Raw genomic sequence first — 26,049 nt, 5'->3', positions numbered from 1 at the left:
AGGCTTCGCGCGAGGAACATATGAAACGCCTCGGTGTCCGTCGAAGCGCCACCTACATTGTATACTAGTATACATGAACACATCGTTTATTGTACGTAATGAGTTGGTTAAGGTTATATATGGACATCGTCCGCCTTTCCTTAACACACTGTTCATCTGCTGGTATGGGTAAGGAACTGTCAGAGATGCCCGGCCGTCCCTCAGAAAACATTACCGACGATCTTTCAACCCAACATTTTCTTGGAGATTAAGTAGGTTGTTTTGTATCAGAACATCCTGTAGTAAACTAAATTCTACGTAACTATATTTGTACTTTTAAAAAGGGTAACTTTATTGTGTTGACCATAGCCGGTTTCAGAACACATTGAAGCAAACTTACATAACACTTCTTGACTATCATATACTAATAAGGAGTCAAGATCAACCATACAAATTTCATGCTCATAATTCCTTTATTCGTTACTCTCTTCTATACAGTACCTTAAATAATACATTGCGTATTTCTCTATATTTATGATATCATCATATTGAATAAAACAAAAATCGGTGAGATAGATTTCATTGTAAAATAAGGAAAATTGATAGAACCTAATTTCAGCAAACATGGCAGTTCTAGTCTGTTCTGAATGGGAGCATATCTGTATTACATATGAGTTGAACATGTTTGTTTGTTTGTCTGTTTGTTTATTTGTTATACCATTCATTTGCCAAAAAAAGCCAAACTGCTATGATCATGTCCTACCAAGTCAAAGCATTTCACAATGAATACTATGAAACTATTCCCTGCCATATTTTTGCATTTTGTCATCAAAGCATCTTGAATAAATATACTCTATAATTCTTTTACCAATTCATAGTCCTTATATCATGATGTAAATCTAGGAAGATACACATGTCCCAGTCAACAATATGGGTATGTTCTAGACAGAGAGGTTTGTCAGGCACAGCAATATACATTCAACTGTAGTACAGAGCTAAAACTTTGTTTCAACACAAAAACATCAAATTTTCAACTGCCCCACTGCTGTTTTCCTCAAAATTTTGCTCCCAAAGATCTGCTTGGAGGCACCTACGAGGGGTGATCAATAAGTTCTTAATAGCCCCACAATTTTGGGGCATAACTATAAAGTATAAGCCTTTTATGAATGTCTACCGAAATTCAAATCATTATGATAATTAATACATTAACATCCAGTGACATTAAGTGAGAGAAAAGTATTTTTAAAAAAGCTGCCACCTGTGGTGTGTGGTTCGACGTGCTCTCCTGAAAGTCAGACACACACTTCTTTCCAGTTGAAATGCGAACTTCAAGGGAATCCTCATCAACCATTTTGATAATGTCTTTGTAAATTTCATGGCATGAGGAACACGATACACACAGCTCTAATCACAGTTCAACCTTTTTTTTTCTCGACACTTACCTACTGATTTTTAAACAGATGTCTACTGGAAAGTAATGACCAGAATCATTTCAAATTTAATGAATATTGATAAAAGGCTTAAAACTATGATTATGTCCCCAAATTTAATGAAATGTAGGCCATGTGACTTTGGGACATGTGACATCAGCAATTGGTCGAAAACATCATTTAGCTCTGTACTAGTCTTAACTGCCGACACAGATAAAATTTTGCAAGTATTGAAATGTTGTTGCCACGCCGTCATTTTTTCCATCTGTCCAGCCTTACTGATGACCAGGACTATTGCACCTCCATGCCATTTTCAGTCAGTCCATTTTTCATCTTGAAGTTAGTCTCCACCTGAAAATGTAACATCATACAACAATAAATAGTCTGTAGTGGCTGTGGCAATGAGATGTTGAAACAGCTTGCTCAAGTTTCAAATGACAGAAATACCAGATGATAAAATATGTTCAACTTTAAGCTACAACTAGTCTTAGAGGATGTTATATATAATATATGTAATTAGCTGATTAATTAAAGAATTGAATCCTCATTTGTCACAAGAGACAAAAGTACTTGCATTAATCTTTACTGTGGCTAAAATGTACCAAGGAACTATGCAAATCAACTAAGATAGAGTCTTCCAAGTTTGAATACTAGTACCATAATTGTGGCAGTGTAAATAGATTATACTCAGATCATATACTTCTATGGATAAATTTGCAATACTCCTTTTAGCTTCTACCTAAAATAAAGAGAGAAAAATGTACATACCAGCACAAGCAATGCAGTCGCATCGCTCTATCCTGGGCAGTACGGTCGTCTCCTTCTCTCCGTTCCCGCAGTCCAGCTCGACGAAGCGTACCGGCTGCAGGGCGTCCAGGGTGAAGGTACAGCACTCGCACACGGTCTGGTAGTACGGCTGCATCACGTTGATCTGCGTGTAGGACGGGCAGGTCCCGGCGCAGAAACTGACCTGGATGTTGTCTGCCACGCAGCTGTTGTGACTCAGGTTTCGCACCTCCGTGTGAACCTGGCACAATGGCGCTGCAGAGGAAAATGAGTTCATGATAAACACACATTTCAATGCGAAATGCGCCAGAAGTTGATATAAATTGTAGCAGCCGCACATTCCAACGATGAAGTATTCAAATTTTTCGACAGTGGCGCACTCACAATGCATTCAAAATATCTAATGGAATGCCGCGTGATAACCTAAAGTTATGATCGTGTCCAAAACACCTGTATCCAACGCCTGTCCAAAACACCTGTATTTGCGCCCAAATATGACATACGTTAACTTAGCGGCTTTCATGTGTGTCACGAAATGGTTCTGTGCGAGCTTGACGCTGGGAGGGAGTGCGCTACATGTATTGACTATCAGGCCACTAGAATGACTTGCTTTTTAAAAAGAAACATCAGGTATAAAGTAACGTTTTTCTTGTAAGCAATATTCACTTGTAATCCATCTGTATTATGGTTTGAAAAAAATGTTTCCTGCTGAATTTCTATTGAAAAGATACTGTGCTGAATAAGTGATAGATGGGAACTCAATTAGGATAATGCAATGCTCGTCACTGATTTGGACTTTGGCATTACTAAGCTTTATGCAAACACATAATCCAACTTGTGCAAACTTTAACATCTAAATACAGACTCAGCCAAATTTGAAATCGCATTCTTGCAGCAGCGCCACCAAGTGGCATGAAGTATATTTGCAGCTTCATTCATCTTAACAGTTGAAGATTTAACGTACATGTAGTTGGACAATCTTGAACGTTGCAGGGTTGTTCCTCTGAAGCCAGACCAGGGCAGGCGTAGTCACAGCAGTGAGTCCTGGCTGTACAGGTCCGTGTGCGTGTCTGCTTCCCACCTCCGCAGGTGGCATCACAGGTGCTCCAGGTGCCCCAGGCTTCCCAACTAGCCAGAGCTGTCCCAACCAGATAAAATGAACAGAAAATTTAAGTTTAACTTTTAGTATATGGCATCCCTCAGACCATTGGTAAAATCTTAATTGATATCGAGCCCTACAGCTTCGGCTATGGCTAAAACTGCCCTATACGAGAATGACAGTCTCTTCCACAAAAATCACATCGGTAAGCTGACTCAGTTCTGTTGCAAAGTTCTCTTCTCTGGATCTGCTTCTCTTCTGCGCTGTGCACCAATGAAACTGACAACGTATATTTTTTGCAATGTGCTTCTTTCAGTGAATACAATTAAGAGAAGTTTCTTATTTTAACTGGTAGCCATAATTGGCAGACACACATTTACTGAAAGTACAGTTGGTGACAAACTAGTCAGTTACAAACCTGAGCAGTTGATACTGAGACAGGACAGGCCGTCAGGGGTGCAGGTGCTGTGGAAGAAAAAAGCAAGAGATAGAATCAAGGACTCAAGGAAATGTAAAATTGCTGTAATCAGTCCCTAAGTCTTTGATATTATTCCTGCCAAACATTCTCAATTCATTCATGCTTCATTGAGTTTATTAGATATTCTTAAACTTATAATTCCTAAATTGTCTTTGAGATTTGCGGTTACAATGCACTGTATGATACCATAGCATGTCCAAGAATAACGATGCACAAACTGAAAGTTCTGCTGCAGTACCAAGATCACACACCAGGGGGTCCAAACTCAACCTTGACATTCATCTTTCCAAGAACTACCCACATACCAAATACAATAACAATTCATCCAGAGGTTCTTAAGTTATGCTGACTGCAAATATCTGGAAACACACACACACATACACACAGTCACGCACACAGACAGACACGGCAAAAACAATTCCTCCATTTTTCATGGAGGTAATTACATTCAATTTGTTTTTTACATTGCACTTGGTAAGCATATTTGATTTTCAAAGACACTTCATCACTCACCACTCTGTGCATTCAGCTGTGTACAGGGTGTCTCCCACCTGGTACTCCACCCCGTCGTAGGTGCAGACAGGTGTGCAGGTGTCCAGCTGACACACCTGCGACTGCACCTGTTCACCTGTACATTCCTCTCCTCCATTAGAGGCTGGAGGGTTGTTGGGTGACCTGGAAATACAAAATAAGTAATAGTAAGTATTTGTCAAAAAAAACTACACATAATAATTATATTCCGTGTTTCTGTTTAAAGAAAAAGTCAATTATAATGCCTTATAAGTACCAGAGTTACCAACCCATTATATATCAGGTGTGTTCAAAACTTCGTTTTTGCCTGTGAGTCGTAGAGTGGAACTCTCTGCCTCTATTACTGTAGGAGCATTTTCACTGTAGGAACATCTTCACTAGATAGCTTTAAGCAATGCTTACAGTTTGATTTTAGCATGAAAGGCTAAATGCTACAGGTTGTTCAGTGTAATATAACCAGCTGCACTGTGTACCTGCAAAGCAGGTGTGTTATGCTGAAGTAGGTTATACCACATATAGAGACAGATTTTGACTACATCTATTTGGCTGCATCATGCATGTTTACAAAGTTATTGCATGTGTCATTTGTACATCATGCGTGTATTATGTTTGTCTAGGATCCTAAAGACACCTTTGTAATCTCACCTGAATCTGTTCTGTGTGCCCTGCCCACAGGTAGTGCTACAGTCTGTCCAGGTAGACCAGGTACTCCAGCCACAGGTAACTGGAATAGGAGAAATGGAATTGTTGTCTTTCATGTATGGAGTTAACATGTATATCTTTGTAAGATGTAATTCTATGCAGCTATCTAAATGCACAAATGATCAAAAAGTTTTTAAAAGGGAATAGGTAAGCTACTGTTACAAAAAGTACTCACAACCATCAGGAATACCCAATAGGTTACTGAATGTTTGATTTACAACTCCATGTATTCATTATCTATAGATAGTCTAATGTTTGGAATCTTCTAACTAAAATCAAACACCGGCCTTACCAGGGCAGGGCTGGTCTGTACATGAAAATACACCAGCTTTGCAGGTGCTGAAAAAAGAAAAGGACAAAACATTGTTTATTGTTTGAAAGACCTCCAATCATGAGAGTACATACATATACGCCTCAGCAGTTTACCACAGACTGGACTCTTTAATATATATCTGAAATAGACTAACATAGACTTTCTACAACTTATGATACATTGCTCACTGAGCCATATGTTCTATGTGCATAAAGTGACGTCACAGATTCTGAAGTATTGGATTGCTCATTCCTTGACAAGACTGGAGCTGATCAGTCAAAAATTTGTGAGTCCTTTTTTTTGGAAATTAGTTTTAACTTTGATCCAGAATGACTTCTAGCAACACAGATGAACTTTCAAGTGAAGAACATTTTTTTGTCTAACTCACCAGTTGTTACAGTTGTTCTGTACCACACTCCCCGGTGCTACGATGTTACCGTTGTTGTCCACACACTCACACAGGGCTGGGGGTACACACTCCCCATGCTGCAGTAACAAACCATCTGGACATCTGAAAAAAAAACACAGAAGGAATTGTTGAATTGATGCCATTAGAAATGCCTATTGAGGCTTAAGCTAATTTAAAAACTATTGGATGATCAAGTACTTGGCTAAAAACAAATATCTAAAATTGTTGAATGATTCGTTATGAATGACACTTATTGTCTATTAATAATACTTTTGAGAAGATAGCAAATCGGTATTCATTAGTACATGAATAGCAAAAGTATAACACCGTGAGAATGACAAAAATAATTACTCAAGCAACTGGATAAGATTTTGAGAGAGAAAATGATGAGTGAGAATGATGAATGAAGACCCATTTTAAAGGTGACTTTGCGAATACATGATGATCTAATACATGGATTCTGCTTCATCTAGCCACCACATAGAAAACATAAAAGCAGACACATTGGCCCGATTTACATACAAGTTTTGAAAGTCGACTCGGACTGTTTGTGAGGAGCTTTGGGCTGCTCACATGGAGTTTTCCTACTAAAAATGCTACTTAAATGGCCTAAGATAAGTTTCCTCGCACACTCCAAGTCGACTAAAAATGTGTGACTGTGTAGATTTGGCCTCAGGCTTTGTGATGAAAGGTTTGAACAACTCACCTGCAGCCAGGAATGCAGTCGTCTTCCTCCACACACACCTCCACCTGGTGGAAGTCCTCACACCTGTACCCACACTCATTCACACACAGGTCCGGCACCTGGCCATCTGGACATGCTGGTCCTAAATACACCAAGGAAACATTGAAAAGAAGTCAATTCTATTCTGGAAAGAAAGAGCTTTTCCTGTGCAAAAAATGTAATACTATCCAATCAGACATTAAAAATTCATTCATTCATGCAATTGATTGCCAGTCAAATTGCCTCAAAATTAGAAAAATTATTTCATGTCAGTAATGCTGCCTGTTACAGTACCATATTTTCTTCATTAAAGTTTGCAGTTCATTATAGTTCCAGACAAATTTGCATGGCTGAAACGTAAATGAAAAAAAAAAAAACGCACCCCTTCTTCACCGGCATTAAACACATTGTGAACCGGATGAATTCAAATTTATGATGTTTCTTTTCCTTTCCCTGGATGATTGTGCTTAAATCAAGGACTTCTATACAATGTCCTAATGCTTAATAAATTCTTGAAAATATACTTGATTCTTAGAAATACACTTTTTCCCCAAGGAGGTAGAACTCACCACATGGTTCTGCATTACACACTGCCAGCTCCTGTGCCAGACCCTCACACTCCAGTCCACCGTTCTTGGGCACAGGGTCGGAGCAGGTGCGCAACCTGCATGTGTTTCCTCCTCCACAGGTGGCGTCACACTCTGTCCAGTGACTCCAGGTGCTCCACTCTCCATCAACTGGGGACACAAAATAGAAAATGATTAATCACTGTTCGTAGTTTAAAAATACCAAACAACCAAGCAGTTTAAAACAGTCAAAAAGTTTGGGCAGTAAAATAATTTGCTACACATGAGTCTATCAGATTCTTCTTGCCATCATAATGATTATTACATTACATAACTCAGTATAAACAGGCCAATTCAACAATTCATTTGGATCTTATAAATTGATACGTTTTTCTAGCTGATGACCTTTTCTGCGGAAAACCGGTAGCCAGCAAAATGTAACAATTTAACCTCTGAACATCTGATTGGAGACTGGATTCTCATATCAAAGAATCAATAGCACACAAAATAAGAAAAATATAGAGGTACAATTAATGCAGAAATGTTTTTCTGCGGTATCACTGTATACCTTATTTACTTATGAATAATTGACAGAAGAGAAGAGAAAACAATATCCGTAAAGAAAATGTTACTAATTTTGAGAATTACCTGAACATGCGTCTGTATTACACGCTTCTGTTTCTGTGTTGTACGACATGTCCCGACACTTGACGCCGTTTCCCCGTGGTTCCTGGTACGTCCTCTGTCTGGTCCTGATGCCCACTCCGCAGGACTTTGTGCAGGTGGTCCAGTGTGACCAGGGGTTCCACGTACAGTCAACGTCACAGATCTGGTCAGTACAGCGGAACCGGCCATGCTCACAGGTACTGTGGAAGTATTAATGATATTATATTCATCTGTTCATGTACATCTACCTCAACAATGTGCAAGTACGTCAAACCCCCAGATGAAGGGGAACAGAAGACATTAAATTGGATAGGTAATAGGTAGGTTATCTGAGAAATAACGCAATCATGTTGATAAAAGTGTCACCCTAGAAAATGTCAATTATTATTACATAAAATCATATAATATTAAAAAACTAAATGTTTTCATATTACCCTACTGTCTCTACTGCGTTGTCAGTTACAGCAAGGAATCTTTCTGACCATTGCAATAGATAGATTCACACTATAAACAACAATGAGAGCATCTATCTATTTTGTAACCAACATGGTGCTGAAACGCCATCCAGCCAAAATACAGGACAAATCATTAATATTTCCAGCGTTTTTAAGAACCATGTAACTTGTTACGTTGAGGAATAAGAACGTACATCTCTGCTTAATCTATAAGCACTTATTTATAAAGTAAACACTTATAATTAGCAATGGGGATATGAAGTTGGACAAAAATCAACTACAAAAGTTGCGACTTACCAGTTGTTACAGCTGATAGTGATCAAACTGCCTGCTGGGTACTGCACAGGTCTATCAGCTGTAAGTGTAGTGGTAAAGATTGGGTCAAATAAGTGTATTGTTATACTTGCTTTTGGTCTCTCTAACTAGCAAAGTTCTCATGACTCAGAATAAGATAAGTATAGAATGCTACTGACTATAGAGAATTTTCTGTATCTGTATAGCCGGTATAATCGCCATTTGGTGTCATAAAATAAAAATATATAACACACAAGCTTCGCAAGCATGCGGTGAGGCAGCAGCTGGTTATATTTGACTGAACGACCTGTCACACCGAACCTTTGTACATCTGACTTCAAACGTTCTTTAACGCTCTAATGGCTTGATGGCAACGAGTTCCATTCTATGATAGTTCTAGGAAAATAGGAATTTTCAAACACATCAATCCTAGGTTGCCAATTTTCAGGCATAAAAGTAACATTTTGTTGCCCACCTTTAATGAAGGGGTTGACCATGACACAAGGACAGGCCTCCCTCTGCACACACAAGTCTCCATCCAGCAGCAGCCCGTCAGGACAGCTGCATCCTGGGATACAGTCTGCAAGGCATTGTGGAAACAAAAAAGTCAACCACCATTGACCCATTTTTTGTCTCTTTCTCTTTCCACTCTCTTAATGGTACAAGCCCTTCACAAGAATTTTTCCTGTGTAATTTTCCTGTGTGATTTTTGTAGCACATCTCAAGAGGAAGTTTCAAACTGAAAGGTTCTTTCCTAGAACTATAACATTATCTTTATGAAACAAGATTCCGTGTGGTTGCTTTCCTGATGGATACAACCTAAAACTTGCCAATTCAAAGGTGAACAAACATTTGTCATCACAATCCAATACAGTAGCTCAAAACATTTCAGTCGTTCTCAATGAGACTTGTTTTGTGGTTAATTGAAGTAAATGAAAAACAACAACATCTTAGTGCAATGCTGAACTTTCTTCCAACGCTGAGGTTGTTACGGATCAAACTTTCAACTACCACTGTCTGTCAGCAATTGGTCAATGATTACTACCAACACAGATGAGCTTCCAAGATAACAGTAATCTTATCCTTTTTAGAATAAAAGTTTACTTACCGTGCTCCACACACTCCACATGTTCCTGTAGATCCAGACATGACCGTGGACAGGGCAGACAGCTGTGGTACACCATGTTGGGCGGACAGGCTGGAAAATATATATATATCATGTTAAAACTACACATATCACAAAGTACTTTTTAAAGAAAATGTTTAAGACAATTTCCCAGATTTGATTGAGTTTTGAGAGTTCAGGAAGACATTTTCAAGGGCTTTTCATTAAACGCATTCTAAGCTGTCATCTTTTGATATTGGATCTAGCCCACAGCATATTCAAGCTTGATCTGGATTCAAGTTTATTTTTAGATCTGGTGATCTTAAATAAATAAACAAATAGAGCTTTGGTTGAGGTTTTTGCTCTACAAGTGCTGTCTATTAGATAGTATAGAAAACAGTACATAAAAAAACTGTCTCTGAAATGTTAGAAATTACATCATAGCTATAGACAGTAAAAGACTATATCCCATCCCATAATAGATGAATTCTTAATTAAGGAATAGTCCAGTTTTCAACGATTGCTAAGTTGTTAATGATTTTGATTCAGAAGTTGCCATATGTTGTATTTCATACAGTTGTGCAATAGGTATAGAAAATCAGTTACAGCTATCAGTTGAGACTTACAAGTGCAGTCTTCTTCAGCAAAGCATGACTGAGTCTGTAGGGAGGCTCCAGGACAGGCCAGACTGGGCACATCGGGGGGTGGGTTGTCACACACCCGGGTTCGCACCTGGGTACCAGACCCACAGGTGGCGCTACAGGCAGACCATGGGGTCCAAGACGACCAACCTCCGGGCTCTATAATAGGGAAAGATACAGAACATGTTAGAGTACGTCATTGGCGTGCATGTAATTCTAAACAAAACCCACAGGTGGCAGAACTGGTGAACCATACATGTATAGGCTCCAGGACGAGCAACCTCCTGGCTCTGATATGGCAAGAAATGAAACATGCTAACACATAAAAGATTATTGGAAAACCATGCACTTCCACACAAGACCAAAAGACGGCACTTGTGACTGTAAGACTCGGGACTCTTGAAAGACTGTCTCTAATGGGCAAGAAAAGGGTAGGGGTAGCATCATAGGGTGGGTAGATTGGTATAGTCATCTATAGGTTGTGATTAGATGAAAGAGTAACACGTATTCAATTGAAGAGAGAAAGATAGAAGATTGTTTATGATGCTTGTGTATACTTGACCTCCCCTCTGAACTTTTCCACCTCTAGTTCCTGTGTTACTGAGTATGGCAATGAGTTCCAATCTCTGACAGTTCGTGGAATAACTGCGCCTTTTATCAAGATTATACTGCAGATTGGTTTATCTGACACATGACTGACTAGGAAAATCCCAACTCACGTGGACACTGTGGCACATTGCACGTGACCTCCTGTATATCATCCCCCTCACAGTACTCCCGTCCTGGCCGGGGTGGGGGGTCGTTGCAGTAACGCCGCCGGGACTTGACGCTGCTGCCGATGTCCTCGACTCCGGTGATGCAAGGTCGTGAACATGGCGTCCAGCTGGACCAACTTGACCAACTGGGAGGGGCTAGAGAGGTCAAGTACAACATCAGCTTGATTCACATCTGAATCTACACTGCATTACTGCTAACTACTATTCTGCTAAAATACTGCCAAAAAATAATGTAGATTCATGCTGATCACACACATTGTTGGCAACATGGCAGATGCTTTTTTTGAATGAAATTTATGGTGGATGCCTAATTCATATCTTCTCAAGCATCGGAAGAACAGCTTATAACAGTCAAAAGAGATGTATTTGACACCATTCTTCCACAACCATTAAAAAAATCTAAAAAAGTAAGAAATCTGCTTTTTTTGCTGTCTTTAACCTGTGCAGGCCAGAAATACATTTGTTGGTCAGAAAAAAATATAAATTGTAGCGTCAAACATGATTTTTCTAGAAGAAGGAATATGGCTCACCAGCACACAGCTTATCATCAGTGCAGTTCAACAATCCATAGGAACAGATACTGGGGGTGGAAAAACAACAAAGATTTAAGCAACAACGTACTGCTATACATCCAGCAGCTTAGAGGGATTCGATCAACAGTTTTCACCACAATAAATCATGCATCTTGCTAATTTTTCTATCAAAATGTTGTGATATTTTACCTTTTTCTAGGATACCTGTCTGCTGACATTATATCATTTGAACTACTGAAAAATTGCGAACTTTTTTAATTAAAATCATCTCAAATGGGAAGTACAGTCTTGTCTGTCTGTTTGTGTCCAGAGTGCGTTTCTGTATGTTCTGCTAAAGGGGCTGAAGTATGCTATCTCTAATTCCCGAGCTTTGAACTTTACTGAACTTCTAATGTCTTTAAACTGTAAAAAAATATGATCATTTAAAGAAGAAATATACTCACCACACCATGCACTCCCCAACAATCACCTCCTGTGGGAACAGAGTGGTACGGTCTGACAACGGCTCTGCGTCCGAAAACGTCAGGCTATCAAACGTAGACGCCATCGTCAGCGGCGCCACTGTAGCTCGTGCCAGGATCTCCTCCGGGATCTCACACTTGCAGTTCTCCGCGAGGATGCAGTAGCCATCTTGTTCGTACGTCCCGTTGGGGCAGCGACAGCCCAGCTGACAGGTTTCCATGGTGGTGCACTCTGACCTCCCCGCGAGCTCATTGCACGTGCGAGGACACTTGGTGCAGTACTGGGTGTACTCTTTGCCTCCTTCACATCCAAGCTCTATGCAAATACAATGTAAAGAATTTGATTTACATTACTTGCCGATGACTCAAAACATGTTGCCCGCAAAACAGACACAACAGACTTGTAGTTTCTTGTTTTAGATTTGCCGTGTTAGAAAAAGTAAATGATTTAAAATGAAAAATAAAAAGGGTTAACTATGCTAAAAAAGCAAACAAAAAGTGTCTTGTTTGCAATACTAAATGATGAATACAACTGTCTTTAAAAACATACCAAACTGTGCCAAGATGCATTGGTCCATAGTTTATAAGATAGGACTTAGATGCTTGTAAGCTGCAATTTGAAAGAAAGATGCTAGGAGAATGAAGTTGCCATAATGGCTAAGTACATTTACGTATCTTTTAAGATATTCTGGATCTAAATTTCCAAGAATTTAATTGCTGTTTCCCCTGTCTCAAACCTCTCCATAAAAATCATAAAATCCATATTTCTCTTCTGTTATTCTGCGAACAAACCAATTAATGAAAAAAATTAAAGTTATGAAGAAATGGTAGGAAAGAAATTTTATCTTACCACAAGGCTAAGGACTACACTCTATATTTTCATCACTGCTTCCAATAGTAGGAACTTCTATACACATATAATGAAATCTATATTCTCTTACGTTATATTCTTTTTCTTCCGTAACAATTCTGACAACAAACCATTAAACAAAAAATAAAAGCTCTTGCAAACATGATACAAGCTACACATTGTCCTACCACAAGGTTCAGGGCTGCATTCTATAGTCTCAGTGTCATGCCCCTCACAGTCAGGTCCGAAGTGCGCCGGGGGAGGGTTGGTACAGGTCCTGGTGCGATGGCTGACCCCTCCGCCACAGGTCACAGTACAGTAGCTCCAACTGGTCCAGTCTGACCAGCCTCCTGGTTCTAAAACAGCCAGGCAATATATGTGTTAACCTTCATCCTGCTAAGGTAGCCATTGGCGTCACATTTGTTTCGGTTTTGGGTTTATCCAGCAGGGAGAAGCTAGGTTCATTTCTTATTTCTAACATGGGACCAGTCCATATGAAATTCAATACAATTAAACAATGAAGCCAATCTTATTTGTTGTATGGCCATTCTAAGGTAAGAATATACATATATCCAGACCGAACTCACTTTCATGTTCAAGACAAACGTTCGGGAAAATTGATAGAAATACTAAAGAAATTCCATGTTGTTAGCAACTTGTATAGAAGTAACAGTAGAAAATACTGAAATATTAGCTGTGTCTATCTAATAAAACAATGTGTTTGCAACTAAGGGATAAACATCTAACTCCAAAGTTTGTTAAGCTAGTTGATGAAAAGGCTCCTATCACATTTTAAGAATCGTGAGGCTTGAGTGAGTTAGTTTTGCTTTTTCAAGCACTACATAATAGCGTGGAATCCAGTTCCTGACCTGGACATTCCGGCGTGTGGCAGTACTTGGTGTCGAACAGTGTCTCGGTACACGGCTGTCCCCCGTGTGCAGGTGCAGGGCTGTTACAGGCGCGGGTGCGCACCTGAACACCTACACCTCCACATGTCATGGAACAGTTGGTCCATACAGTCCAGCTGGACACTCCACCATCAACTAAACACAGAGAATGTAACATTGTTATTTTATTGTACAAACATTAATAGCTTGCATCATTTATCAGTTTTGTAGACTGGTCTAGTAATCAAATGATTTCTTAATGCTCCTACAACAACTTAAGACTGGAAATTTTGGTATGTTTATTTTGCTTAACAAATATTGATACTGTGTATTGTATATTTCAGTTTTGGCTTGTTAATCTCTTTATTTATCTTTATTTGTCACTTACATTTTCAATATGTCTCAGGAGAGATGCAATACAAATGCCAAAATAATGCCCCTACACAAAACATTCTGATTGTCTATAAACCTTTAAGTATAGATTTTAGTGCCCTTTTTCTCTAGAATAAAACAATCTGTTTTCTAATATCTATAAAAAAGGTAAGCGCACGTGTCCCTAAGCTTACAAAATCAGGCAGGTTGGAAAATACTCTAAGATTTACAAAATGTTTCATTGAACACTTATTTCATCAAAGCTGTAAATACAGCATTAGTGCCTCATAAAACAAAGGAAACTTTTACAGGTCTTACCAGGACAAGGTTCATCTGTGCAGGTGAGATGACCATCAGTACAGGTACAGGTGTTACAGTTGACATGTACCACATCACCTGACCCCACCTCCTGTCCTTGATACACAGGGGAGCCGTCCGACAGCTTCCCGACAGCCTCACCTTCAGAACCAAGGCCAGACACTGTGAACGTGCAGGGGCACTCCTGGGGAAAGAAAAAAAACATAAAATTTTCTTCTAAATTGGATAGGAATGTCTTTTTTTCACAGAACCAAATGTTATATTAAAGACTGGCATTTTGGTGACCGTTTGTCACCTTCTTCAGTGCAATTCTGACAGACGCGGTACCAAACGTAATTTATTTACATATGTACATCGATAGGTATTTCGTGCCTTTTGACCTTTTCACAGTTATTGAACATTTTTAAATTTTTTGTGTTGTTTTTTTAAGTTTCTAGTTTTAGCAGTAGTGTCTCACAACAAACTTGTCATAGCACAAACATATAATATTCCATTGTAGTACTGCCATTGCTTCAACTGGGAACTCAAAGGCTCATTAAACTACTCATTTTCACTATAATTTGTGAACGTAGATATATTTACAGTAGACCAAGGGTAAATGTTAAGCATAAATGTCAAGGGACGTTCTTGATGGTAACATTACGAGCATTTAGATGTGAATGTGCACAATGAAGGACATTATATCCCTATGCAAGGTTTGTAGTAATACATCTCACATCTTCTTTTGCACCAAAGTACAGTCCGATTGAATGAATATTATGTATTTCTGTTACAAGGTTTTATATATGTTTAGGCAGTGTGCACACAGCTGAAATTTGAAGATTGCACCACAGCATTGTCTTCAGTACCGAGGACAGGTACCAGTGATTTTGAACATGGTATGTATCTTAATATATGAGTCCTATATCTTGTGAAAATTGTTATTTCAGACAGTGGAAATGTGAACTTGACTTTAACCAGTACCCTCCTTATCAATAAATCTACTCTAAACTCTTTTATCTGTGTGTAATATGTCTGTGTGTGTGTGTGTGGGGGGGGTGGGGTGCAGTAGAAGTGGAACATAGGCTTTCACAGTGTTTTTGAAGTTCACTGTTGAAACTGTAGCACAAAAGCACACAATTGTGGTGTAGTGTTTCATGATGAAAAAACCACAAGAATAAACCAGATGAGAAAATTTTGAAATTACAGTATCTATAGTGAAACTATGCTTAGACAGTCCTGAAACCTTACCTCAACCCTTGACCTCTTTGTGGGTCATTGGAGCACCATGAATAATTACTCCACCATCCTCCCACATCTAACTCTGTCCTCTGCCATTCTCTTAGCTGCAGCTTCCCCTTATTCAACTTTGAAACCAAAGACAGTAAAAGATGGCCTAACTTGTCGTGGTAATGAATATAAAGAAAACAGCCTTTTACCTGCACACAGTTTCCAGCATCATCCTCCACCATCCCTGGAGGACAGAAGCACCCCTGTGTGCAATAGGGCTCCACACAGGTGATGTCACCTGTCCTCTCAGCACAGGTGTGTGGACAGGTGTTCACACACGGACGCAGCTGCTTGCCAGGTGGACAGCCAGCTTCAGGTGGGGCAGACAAGAACGTAAATGATAATCCATTTTAGACTAGAGTCATTTATATGAAAGGAAAATCTTTTGATTTTATTTGTCAATATACGAGTTTGTGGACTAAATAGACTGCTTCTGATACAAGGGTAATTACATCACTTCCATTCAAATGCCCTCTAAGAATGGACTCTGCATTAACATGCACACATTCAAAGGCATCTGAATGCATAAAGATGTCTGAATGTTTGCAGAAATTATATAAATATTAAGCACCCTTCGTGACAGAAGCAGTTTTTTTAGTCCGCAGAAATGTTAACTTGTCTATTGATCACAAAATTGCATAGGACATTGAGTGAACTGAAAGTACTGAAAATAAATAAAAAAATGTGTTTCATAGAAAATATAGAGAAATTGGCACACATCCTGCACGTTTAAAAAAGGACATTTCCTGCCTATCTTTGTTAACCTTTAGCACACTGAAGTAGCCATTTGGCACCCAATTCCCTATCGGTTACAGAGTAAGGCAGCAGGGAGAAGGTTAAGATTATACCAACAGCCTCTTTTGTTCTCACCTTCACACTGCTGGGTGTTACATGATCTGGTCTCCTCATCATGCCCTATGCAGTTCAGGTCCTGACAGACAGGGGGCGGGTTATCACATGTCCTGCTGCGATACTGGGTACCACCACCACAGCTGGCTGTACAGGAGGTCCAAGAGCTCCACACTGACCAGTTGGGTACCACTGTGGACAGAAGAGACATTAGTCAATTAGACTTTAAGTAGGTCATGTTAATTTGATTACATGGATGACATCCTCCCCATCCCAAAACTGATGCAAGTGTGCAAATAAAACAAAAGTTTGGCCATTCTGAAATCTATATACATGTGTCAGGATGGTTGAACAAAACTAAGCACACAGAGTAACATTGGTATACCAAAATATAGATTCTTCATATTTGTTCTTTCAAAACTTCTTGGCTTTGGAATTTACTATGGCATTGTACGACATTAGTATCTGTTTTCTGAAATATGTTTTTTTGCAATTTATAGCATGCATTTTTTTTAGTTTGCACCTTCTTTTCGCAATTTACAGTATAGCCAAAAAAAACTGTCATTCATACAATCAAATCAACACGGCCTCATCAAGATAACCCTGGTCTTGTGACAGTAATGACAGCACCACTAGAACTGCCACCATTATAACAAATAGGTTTGCCATGTGGTTCTAATACTCGAAATCTAGATATAAGCACATCCTTAATGATAGTTTGTAATAATTCTTCATTTACATCACTGTTTGAAGGTATGTTACAAGAGCTTTATCTTACAAGAGTTTTAAAAGTGTAGAATACATACCAAGTAGTTCCTCATTACAGATGAATCGCCCTTCCAGACATGTACTGTAAAGGATAAAGAATTTGTCGTTTATAAATAAAGATAATCAAAGTTGAAAGAGACATCAAACAATGATTTCCTGTAAAACACTAAAAGTTAAAATGGACAAAACAGGCTTACTTCCTTCAAATGAAGATGGCTTTGTTTCTGGCAGTGTAAATAAGACAAGGGCTTAGGAAACTTCAGAATCTTCTCTTGTAGCTTTATTGCTTCTTTGATATTGCATTTCTTAGAAAAATAAACTAAGATAAATCTATGATGCATGACTCACCAGTTGGTACATTTGAAACTGACGACTTCCCCAGAGTCAAACTGTTCCCCATATATGGGGTTACCATCACTGTCTGAGGCCAGGTTCCACCTACAGGGACAGTCTGTGGAGAAATAGGATCAGATTCTGTTATACATAGCTATAGACAAGCGTTTTGTTAGCAGCTACACCAAGCTGTAGTGCAAAATAGAACCAGTCAGTGTTGCACTGAGGAAGGTGACAGACTGTCACCAAAATGTCAGCTGTTGTTGTGAATATCTTGCTTGCAAACAAAGAACTTTGTCATCTAGTCATTTACCGACCTGAAGAAATTATTCCTGAAAGCCTTTTTGCACATTAATAAAACCCCTGAGTCCCTGACCCTCTCTTACAGTGACTTAAGTGAATGTCTACAGCTCAAAGAGACTTCCAGATAAATACTTAAATTCAAAAATGCCCATGAAATGCGTATTACATGCTGCCTATGCTTAAGCTACAATTCATTGAAATGCAAATACTGTAAATGCATTTAAGTTCACGTGGTTTTTATTTCGCGCTGGGGCGAAAATGGAGTGTAGTCACATACTGCTACAGTATTGGACACAATGTTCGCGGTGGTTTTGACCGTTTCGCCGCGAAAACCGCAAACATAAAACCATTGAGAACATTTCTGCATTTACAGTAGTAAGGCTATCATCAGCACCTGCCTGCATTATTGATGTAGAAAATGAGTGAAAATGTGTATCGGAGTTGCATAATCTCTCACCTGAAAGAAGCACACAGACTCCTCCCAGGTCCACCTGTCCTTCAGGACAGCCACAGTCAGGCACACAGGCCGTCGTCTCACAGGTCACTCCATCCTGCACGTCACCACACGTCCTGGGACACTGCTGAGGACAGGTCTGGTACACCTTACCTCCGACACAGGTCTTATCTGGGAAATATCATATCACAGGTCACAATTCAGATATACGTAACACCTAACACAGGTCTTATATGGAAAATATCATAATGATTATAATATTAGCACACGTCAGGGAAATATCATACCCAACATACATCTCACTTTAATCACTATGATTAAGGTGAAAAGTTGGCAACCTTTCATATAGAAAAATGCATCAACACGCTCTTAACATGACTCAACAAAACACAACAAAACAAACCAAAACAAGATAAAGGTACGATGATAAAAACTTCCATCCATTTCTGTTTGATGGCAAAATGTTTTTGTGGTCAAATGACATTGAACACATAATCATAATTTTTTAGCATTGTATTGCCTTTTACAATGACTAACCTTCTAAAACTGCAATCTTTGACAATGTACAACCTATTTCAACAAAAGCAACCTGGCATCCCTCTATATAACAATGGCAATGTTTGTTATTACCTGGACAGTCCCCAATGTTACAGTCTGAGGTCTCCACCAGTGACTCCACACAGTACATGCCTCCATGTAGGGGTTCCGGGTCGTTACAGTACCGATGGCGTGTTCTGCTTCCGACTCCACAGCTGGCAGAACAACTGGTCCACTCGCTCCACTCACCAACATTGCCATGAACTTAGAAAATAACAAAATTACATTTTACTAGAAAGGTAACATTTGCAAGCAAATTCATCCTGTTTACCTTCAGATGGTCAAGCCTAACAAACTATTGATCTGTTCTACTGAATATTCTTACTCAAACACATTCATAAACATGTATATGGTGACCAGCCCCTCCAGCTCTGTCCTGCCACTTGCTACATAATGTAATCAAACACTAGGTGTCTGTTACACTTTTTGTAACTTACTTGGGCACTCCTGTGTGTTACAGTGGACAGCCTCCTCGCCCAGACCAGTGCAGGCCAGGCCCCCATAGGCCGGGGGAGGGTTGTCACATGACCTGTACCGGTACTGGACCTGTTGATCCATTACAAATAGAGAGATATTGACTTATCAGACGCAACCTCTGACAAAATCATCTGAAGATGTAACGTACAGAAATGCAGTAATGATTTGAAAGCAGTTTGCCACAGTTTTTACAAAAAAGGTACAGAATGAATCAAAATCTATGGTTTACTAAAAAGACGTTAAACGTTAAAGATGATAAACGTTGCACATTTATGTTAAGCATTAGATTCATTGGTCTGATCCTAAGAAGCTTGTACATAGTGCACAAGTCTGGTGTGTTTCTCTGCAAGGCAGTTTACCGGATATCAAAAAAAGGTAACAAAAGTAATTAACAAAAGAACTATGTTTTTGACTTACCCCTCCTCCACAAGTGACAGTACAGTTGGACCAGTGAGACCAGGTGGACCACTCCCCATCTGTGGTACACTGGTGATCCGTACAGTCTAGTCCTCCATTCACACACACACTGGAAATACAACACATATCTAACTGCTAGAGACAAAAGAATAGAGCACATAATGCATGTATTTTTGCATCTCATTATCTTTTCACTGGGATTTGGAAAATGATATTCATTCATTTCTTCTTCTTCCATTGTCCAAGGCCTCGTGGCATTAGGATATGATAATACTTTGACTGTTCACTCTTCATATTCTTATACCAACCATTCAAAAAATGTTGGTTACCTGTGTCATGTTTTTCGGGTGCAACCTTATTTGTATTATCAATGAGAAACATTACATTTTATTATATGTCACTTGACAAGTTTAACATCATTTTGGCAAAGGTGAAATCTTGTATGATATTAGGAAAAATTGAAATATTCCCATCAAGCTTAAAGTAAATCTTAGCACTTAAAAGTTTCAGTCTAGGTGTAAGATGTAAAGTGTAATTATACCATTGGTTACAGTCCACTGCAATGACCTGACCAGGGGTGAGGTAGCCATACTGCCCTCCCTCTGCCAACAGGAGCACTTCTGTCACTCCTAAAGATGGAAAGAAAATGTCCAAAACATCAAGCATCTACTGCCAATGAGTACCATACATTATTCTGGCTACAAAAATGATTTATGTTTGACATTGTGATTTAGAACATTTTGCTATCTTCATCAATGTTACTACATGGTTTGCCTAAAGAGCTTAGAGACTCTGGGAATACTTGAATTTCAAGTTTCAACAGCAGGTATTATTCATTCCACATTTCTGCATTTATAATACACATTTTGGACAAGTCTTTTCAATGAAAATGGCTGATTTCATTGATGGACAATCAAGAAACTCATATTTTCAGGCAACTTCTCCTTCTCTGTCCTTTCACTTTTGGAAATTTCCCATATTCTCCTAGCTACCCTATAAAAACATTTTAAGTTCTGTGTCTCTTCTGGTTCACCATTGAGCTATTGCATTCAACTTCCTTGTTTTAACAAACAAAAAACAGAAAAGTTTTCAATACGCTACAGCCACCCTACACCATTCAGTAGATGTTTACCTACCTGGGTAGTCATTGACATCAAACCGACAGGGACACTGACTGATGGATGTACATGTGCCGTTGTTGAGTACCGTGTCGTCTGGACAGCCACACTCGTACTGACACTCTGCAGCATTCTCAACGTACTCTGTGCCTTCCCAGATGTCTACACAAGACCTAAGTATAATACAACAAAGTATTATATAGATAGCTGTTAAGGTGAAATAATCAATACAATGTCTTCAGCTTCTAAAGCAGCAAATATATATTTTTTCTTTCTTATACTGTAATAACACCATGAGTTGTGACCAAAAATGACTGCAAAAAAGACACTGAAACAAGCTGCTTCCTTTCCACATATTTTGGTCATTTATGAGGCAGTGGCCATCTTCTTTTCTTTAGTTCTTAGGCCACACATTTGTGCAAGCAATATAGCAGGGGGCTAGTCCACTGGTAGTGGTGCGTGTTCAACTACCATACTCTTTCTCATAAGTGTTGAGTGCTAAACAGTTAGAGCAGTATGTACCATTCTTTTTAAAAGCTCAAGAATTGGAATTAGGAGTTGGCCTGTTTTAAGCATGCACATACAAGTTTAATTGTAAGTACTATGTCATTCTCTGGGGTTGCTTTGTATACAAAAGTTAATCTTGATTTTTTAAAGTCAAAGACGACCTATCTTACCTTGGACCTAACCGACAGGCCATGACAAAGCCCTCCACACATTCGGGGCCACACTCCACAGGGTCCATGTGGCAGGTGCGTGACTGCGTAGACGTCCCCTGACACGGTTGACCGTTGTTCTCCGGTGCGGGGTTAGTGCAGGTCCGAGTCCTGGTCTCGCTACCGGGAACACACTCCTGACAACCAGACCATGTACCCCATGGAGACCAGTGACCATCAGCTGTGTAGAAAAAATATCAGGGTATCAAATACTGTAAATGCAATTAAGTTTGCATGGTTTTAATTTCGCAGTAGAGAGAAAATGTAGTGTTCGTGGTGGTTTTAAGTTTGCGTTTGAGACAAGAGCTGGGAAGGCAAAGAATTGCTGTGGTTTTAAGTTCAAGGCAAAGAGCTTACCGCAAAATCGCAAAAATAAAACCACCGCAGTATTACTATACTCGTGGAAGAAGAAAAAAGACTGATGATAGTAAAAGAAAGTGAAGTAAAAATGCCACAGTATAGCTTCTATGATAGAATTTGACATTTATAGCAAAAACATAATGATATCCCCATTTTCAGTACTATGAATATACCTGTCCTTGGTGTTGATAGTACAGATAAAAATAGCTGATGATAGTGAAAGAAAATGAAGTAAAGATACTAGACTGCAGTTTCTGTGACATCAACAGAAAAAACAAACAATATCATCCATATTTCCAGTACCATGAACTACCATGTCCTCTCCTTGGTTCTGAAAGTATAGATGAAATTGCAATCTATTTCTTCTTTTCAAAATTCTTCACAATCAAATGCTGGAGCATACTTCAAAGAAAAAAAGCTTTAAAATAAGATATTAGGCACCAGTGCATTGGGAAGATATCTTATTATCTCAAAGAGTAAAAACAATAAGAATGAAAAATGGTTTTTGAAAAAATACCATCTACAGTACTAGATTCTTAAATACATGTTGTCTTCTTGTTTGAAGCACGAAGTATGTTGCAAACAAGCGAAATGTTGCATAACAGCTAACATGTCTAACCTTTGACCATCTCCCTGCTATCTAACACATAACAAATACAAATTTGGTGCCAAATGGCTACCCTAGCAGACTAAAGGTTAAACTGCTCTCTCATTGAGGCAAATTTTCAGCTCTCTTTATTATGTCTATATCTTAAACTCCAACTTGTCAAGATAGTATAAATAACATACTTGGGCAAAGTGTTGGCACATCACATGATGACATCTCCTTCTGTATGCCGATCCCCATTGCAGTTGTCTGCGTGCCCTGGCACATAGCGCCCCCATGCGCCGGCTCGGGGCAACTGCAGGTGCGGTACCTGTGCTGCATGGAGAATCCACATGTTCTGGTACAGCCCATCCAGTTTGTCCATGGGCACCAGTCACCTGCAACTAGAAAACAGATTTGATTTGATTTTATTAGAATTGCAGCGGTACAATACCTGTGACGTGGGACGCTAGAAATGGTTGCTTCTATTAAGAATTAAAGGTGTTGCAGAGGCTGTACCTGTTTTGAGTGCAACCTATTTGAATATAAAGTTTTCACTCTCTCCATACCTTTCAATAACTGCACATCAGTTTCCAACAGAGGAATCAAAATACTCATTAAAAAATCACCATGATTTTTGCATGTAGATGCATATGCTTAACAATGAGTATTAGAAAACATGTTTAACAATGAGTATTAAGAAGACTACATGTACTTGAGACACAGAAATGTCTCTTCTAGGAATCATAGATAATGTGATCACAGCAGAGGACAAAGGGGAAGTGGAAGAGTACATATTAACACATGCATCAGTCAGATAGACACCAACACCTTTAGAAATGGACACTGCAACATGTCTACTTACTGGGGCAAGGCTCGTCAGTGCACTCAAATCTCCCATTTTTGCAAACACTGTAGAAAGAGATTATCACTGTATCAAAACACTTCAAATCTCTGACAACATGAAACATGATTACCAATTTCCATGCTATAATTTAGTTACCAATATCATAAATAATGGAGTGAAAATCAAGAATACAAGTTGAAGTAGTGCACTAACATATAGACAATATATTTGAAAAAAAAGATGGTCCAAACCTTGTCTACAAATCTTCCCAAGGTCAAAAGTTATTTGTATCTACCTCAAAATATCAAGACCAGATCAAGTTGAGATCATTAGATACAGAACCTGGACTTTTTGCTGAAGTATCATAGAAAGACACTGGGGGGGGGGGGGGTAATAACATAACATAACATAGTAATATTTGTTCTTCATTTTGCGAGCATGCATCAACTCACAGAGCATATGCCAAGAAGGTAGACAATGTAAGGGATACAGACTAAACTTACCACTCATTACAGTTCTTCTGAATCGTTGCTCCCGGTGGATACCTCTTATCGGTTTCCACGTCCAGACAGAAACATTCGGCAGGATGCACGCAGGCCGTTCTGTTCTCGTTTAGAACAAGACCCTCCGCACAGTAACAACCTGGTTCACACGACCAATAGCAGTGTTCGATGTCCTCACAGCTCCGAGGACAGCTGGGACCGCACTCGTCGAAGAAGCTTCCAGTGATGTTCTCACACTGAGGAACTGTATGTAGAATAAATGCCAAGTTTTTAGGATTGTTGTTCTATTTTCAACATTATCTTTTAGATTTTCGGAGCCCTTTTTAGGCCTTAAGATACCCGCTTTCAGAATGAGATTTGCAAAAGCTTTTCTAGATTGCAAGTAGAGAAATATCTTATTTTCAAAGTTTTCAAGCATATTGTAATTAATATGAATCAATCAAGCAAACTGTCATGAACAAGGTACCAAAGATTGAAAATTGGTCCCTGTCTTCTAAATCACTCACTCATTGATTCACTATTCTTTTTTTTCTATATTCATTCTCCTGATTTATTGTTTCACAGGAAATGGCCATAACTCACTCACTCACTCACTCACTCACTCACTCACTCACTCACCCACTCACTCACTCACTCACTCATACACTTACTCTGACAAGCTTGCTCTGAATTTTCTCACGACCACTCTTTCAGAGGAAGAGTCACTTTACATTTCACTGTTTAGTAGTCTCAAAATGACTAGAGAATTCAATCTATTTCTCTATCTATCATATTCACCACATGGACTACATTTTTTGGTATCTGTTAGCATGCAACCTTTTGACTTTTGACAATAATAAGCAACCAATAGTCCCTCTTGATTGACATGATACAGTTGAGTAGATATCTACTCACTTGGACATTCTTCTAGAGTACAAGTCGTTGCCTCAGATGCCAGTCCCACACAGTAAGCCCCTCCGTTAGATGGTGGAGGGTTGTTGCACTCTCTGTGCCTGGCTGTGAAGCCCATGTCACATGTCTTACTACAGGATGTCCATGGAGACCAAGGACTCCAGTTGCCATCATCTAAGGGGAAAAAGTGAAATCGTAAATTTATTTTATTGCAAGGACTGAAGTTTGCGGTAGGAGGCAAAAGAAGGTTTTTGCAGTAATCCAGGTTCATGGTTAAAACAATTCTGTAGTACAGCAGAAAAAATGCAAAAATAAAACCGCTGCAAATTTTTCAAGACTTACAGTAAAATGGTTTTGTCTCCTAAAAATCATATCTTCCACTGGTTATGAATGTTAAAAAACATAATCATAGTATCCCTATTTTTAGTACCATGAACATACCTGTCCTTGGTGCTGAAAACATGGATAAAACTGCAATCTATTGCTTACCACAAAAAGGCATACACTATGTACCGTATACACAATACTAATCCACCAGGAAAATTCCCCTAGCTCTTGAAGACAAGCACAGTGAACAACAGACTATAGTTTCCTCCTTCCTTCATTATACTCTTTAGACAACATTCAGAATACCAACATCTACCACAAATGATACATACACAAAACCATCAATTGCAACCATTTCCAGTAGAATACACATCAGGTGGGCAATTCTATCCCCCTCCCAAAAAAGGAAGTCTAGTATATTATTTCTTAACCTTCTCCCTGCTGCCTAACTCTGAAACCAATAGGTAATTGGGTGCCAAATGGCTAATTCAGTGTGCTAAAGGTTAAAACAGATACTGTAAATGTAGAAATGTTCGCGGTGGTTTTATGTTCACGGTAAGCTTTTCTCCGTAATATGAACTTGAAAACTTTTTCTTGTACACATGTATCCCCTTGTCTATCATTGTCTCAAATCCGAACTTACAATCACCGCGAACACTCCAACTTCTCCCTACCACGAGATCAAAACCACGCGAACTTAAATGCATTTTACAGTAACTTACAAACACATGGGCCAGCATCACATGACGTGTGCTCCTCGGCGTCCCCCTGACACCCCTCGGGTGGTGGTGGGTCGCTGCAGGTGCGATAGCGGTATTGGGTACCGTTACTACACGTCACGCTACAGTCACTCCAGGGG

The 26,049-nt window shown here is 39.2% G+C and overlaps 2 protein-coding genes across 2 annotated transcripts; both read right to left on the bottom strand.

Moving 5' to 3' along the window:
* Positions 1-654: 654 nt before the first annotated feature.
* LOC136447649 (SCO-spondin-like) lies at positions 655-15,692 on the bottom strand. The gene is made up of 22 exons (XM_066446689.1): positions 15,678-15,692; positions 14,376-14,559; positions 13,668-13,841; positions 12,987-13,154; positions 11,931-12,264; positions 11,485-11,534; positions 10,898-11,089; positions 10,164-10,337; positions 9,541-9,630; positions 8,908-9,012; positions 8,436-8,493; positions 7,666-7,883; positions 7,021-7,188; positions 6,434-6,554; positions 5,707-5,829; positions 5,298-5,344; positions 4,949-5,027; positions 4,286-4,447; positions 3,713-3,759; positions 3,160-3,333; positions 2,178-2,450; positions 655-1,760 (listed from the first exon to the last, which is right to left on the bottom strand). The coding sequence occupies exons 1-22, from the start codon at positions 15,690-15,692 to the stop codon at positions 1,750-1,752; spliced, it is 2,967 nt and encodes a 988-aa protein (XP_066302786.1). The 3' UTR covers positions 655-1,749.
* A 2,876-nt stretch (positions 15,693-18,568) lies between these two features.
* On the bottom strand, positions 18,569-20,508 carry LOC136447648 (thrombospondin-2-like). Its single transcript, XM_066446688.1, has 5 exons — positions 20,384-20,508; positions 19,843-19,951; positions 19,386-19,494; positions 18,982-19,152; positions 18,569-18,579 (listed from the first exon to the last, which is right to left on the bottom strand). The coding sequence occupies exons 1-5, from the start codon at positions 20,506-20,508 to the stop codon at positions 18,569-18,571; spliced, it is 525 nt and encodes a 174-aa protein (XP_066302785.1).
* Between the last annotated feature and the right edge of the window lie 5,541 nt (positions 20,509-26,049).

Source organism: Branchiostoma lanceolatum, chromosome 13 (assembly GCF_035083965.1).
Source record: "Branchiostoma lanceolatum isolate klBraLanc5 chromosome 13, klBraLanc5.hap2, whole genome shotgun sequence".
NCBI classification, from domain to species: domain Eukaryota; kingdom Metazoa; phylum Chordata; class Leptocardii; order Amphioxiformes; family Branchiostomatidae; genus Branchiostoma; species Branchiostoma lanceolatum.
This window is presented reverse-complemented; position numbering and strand designations above follow the sequence as displayed.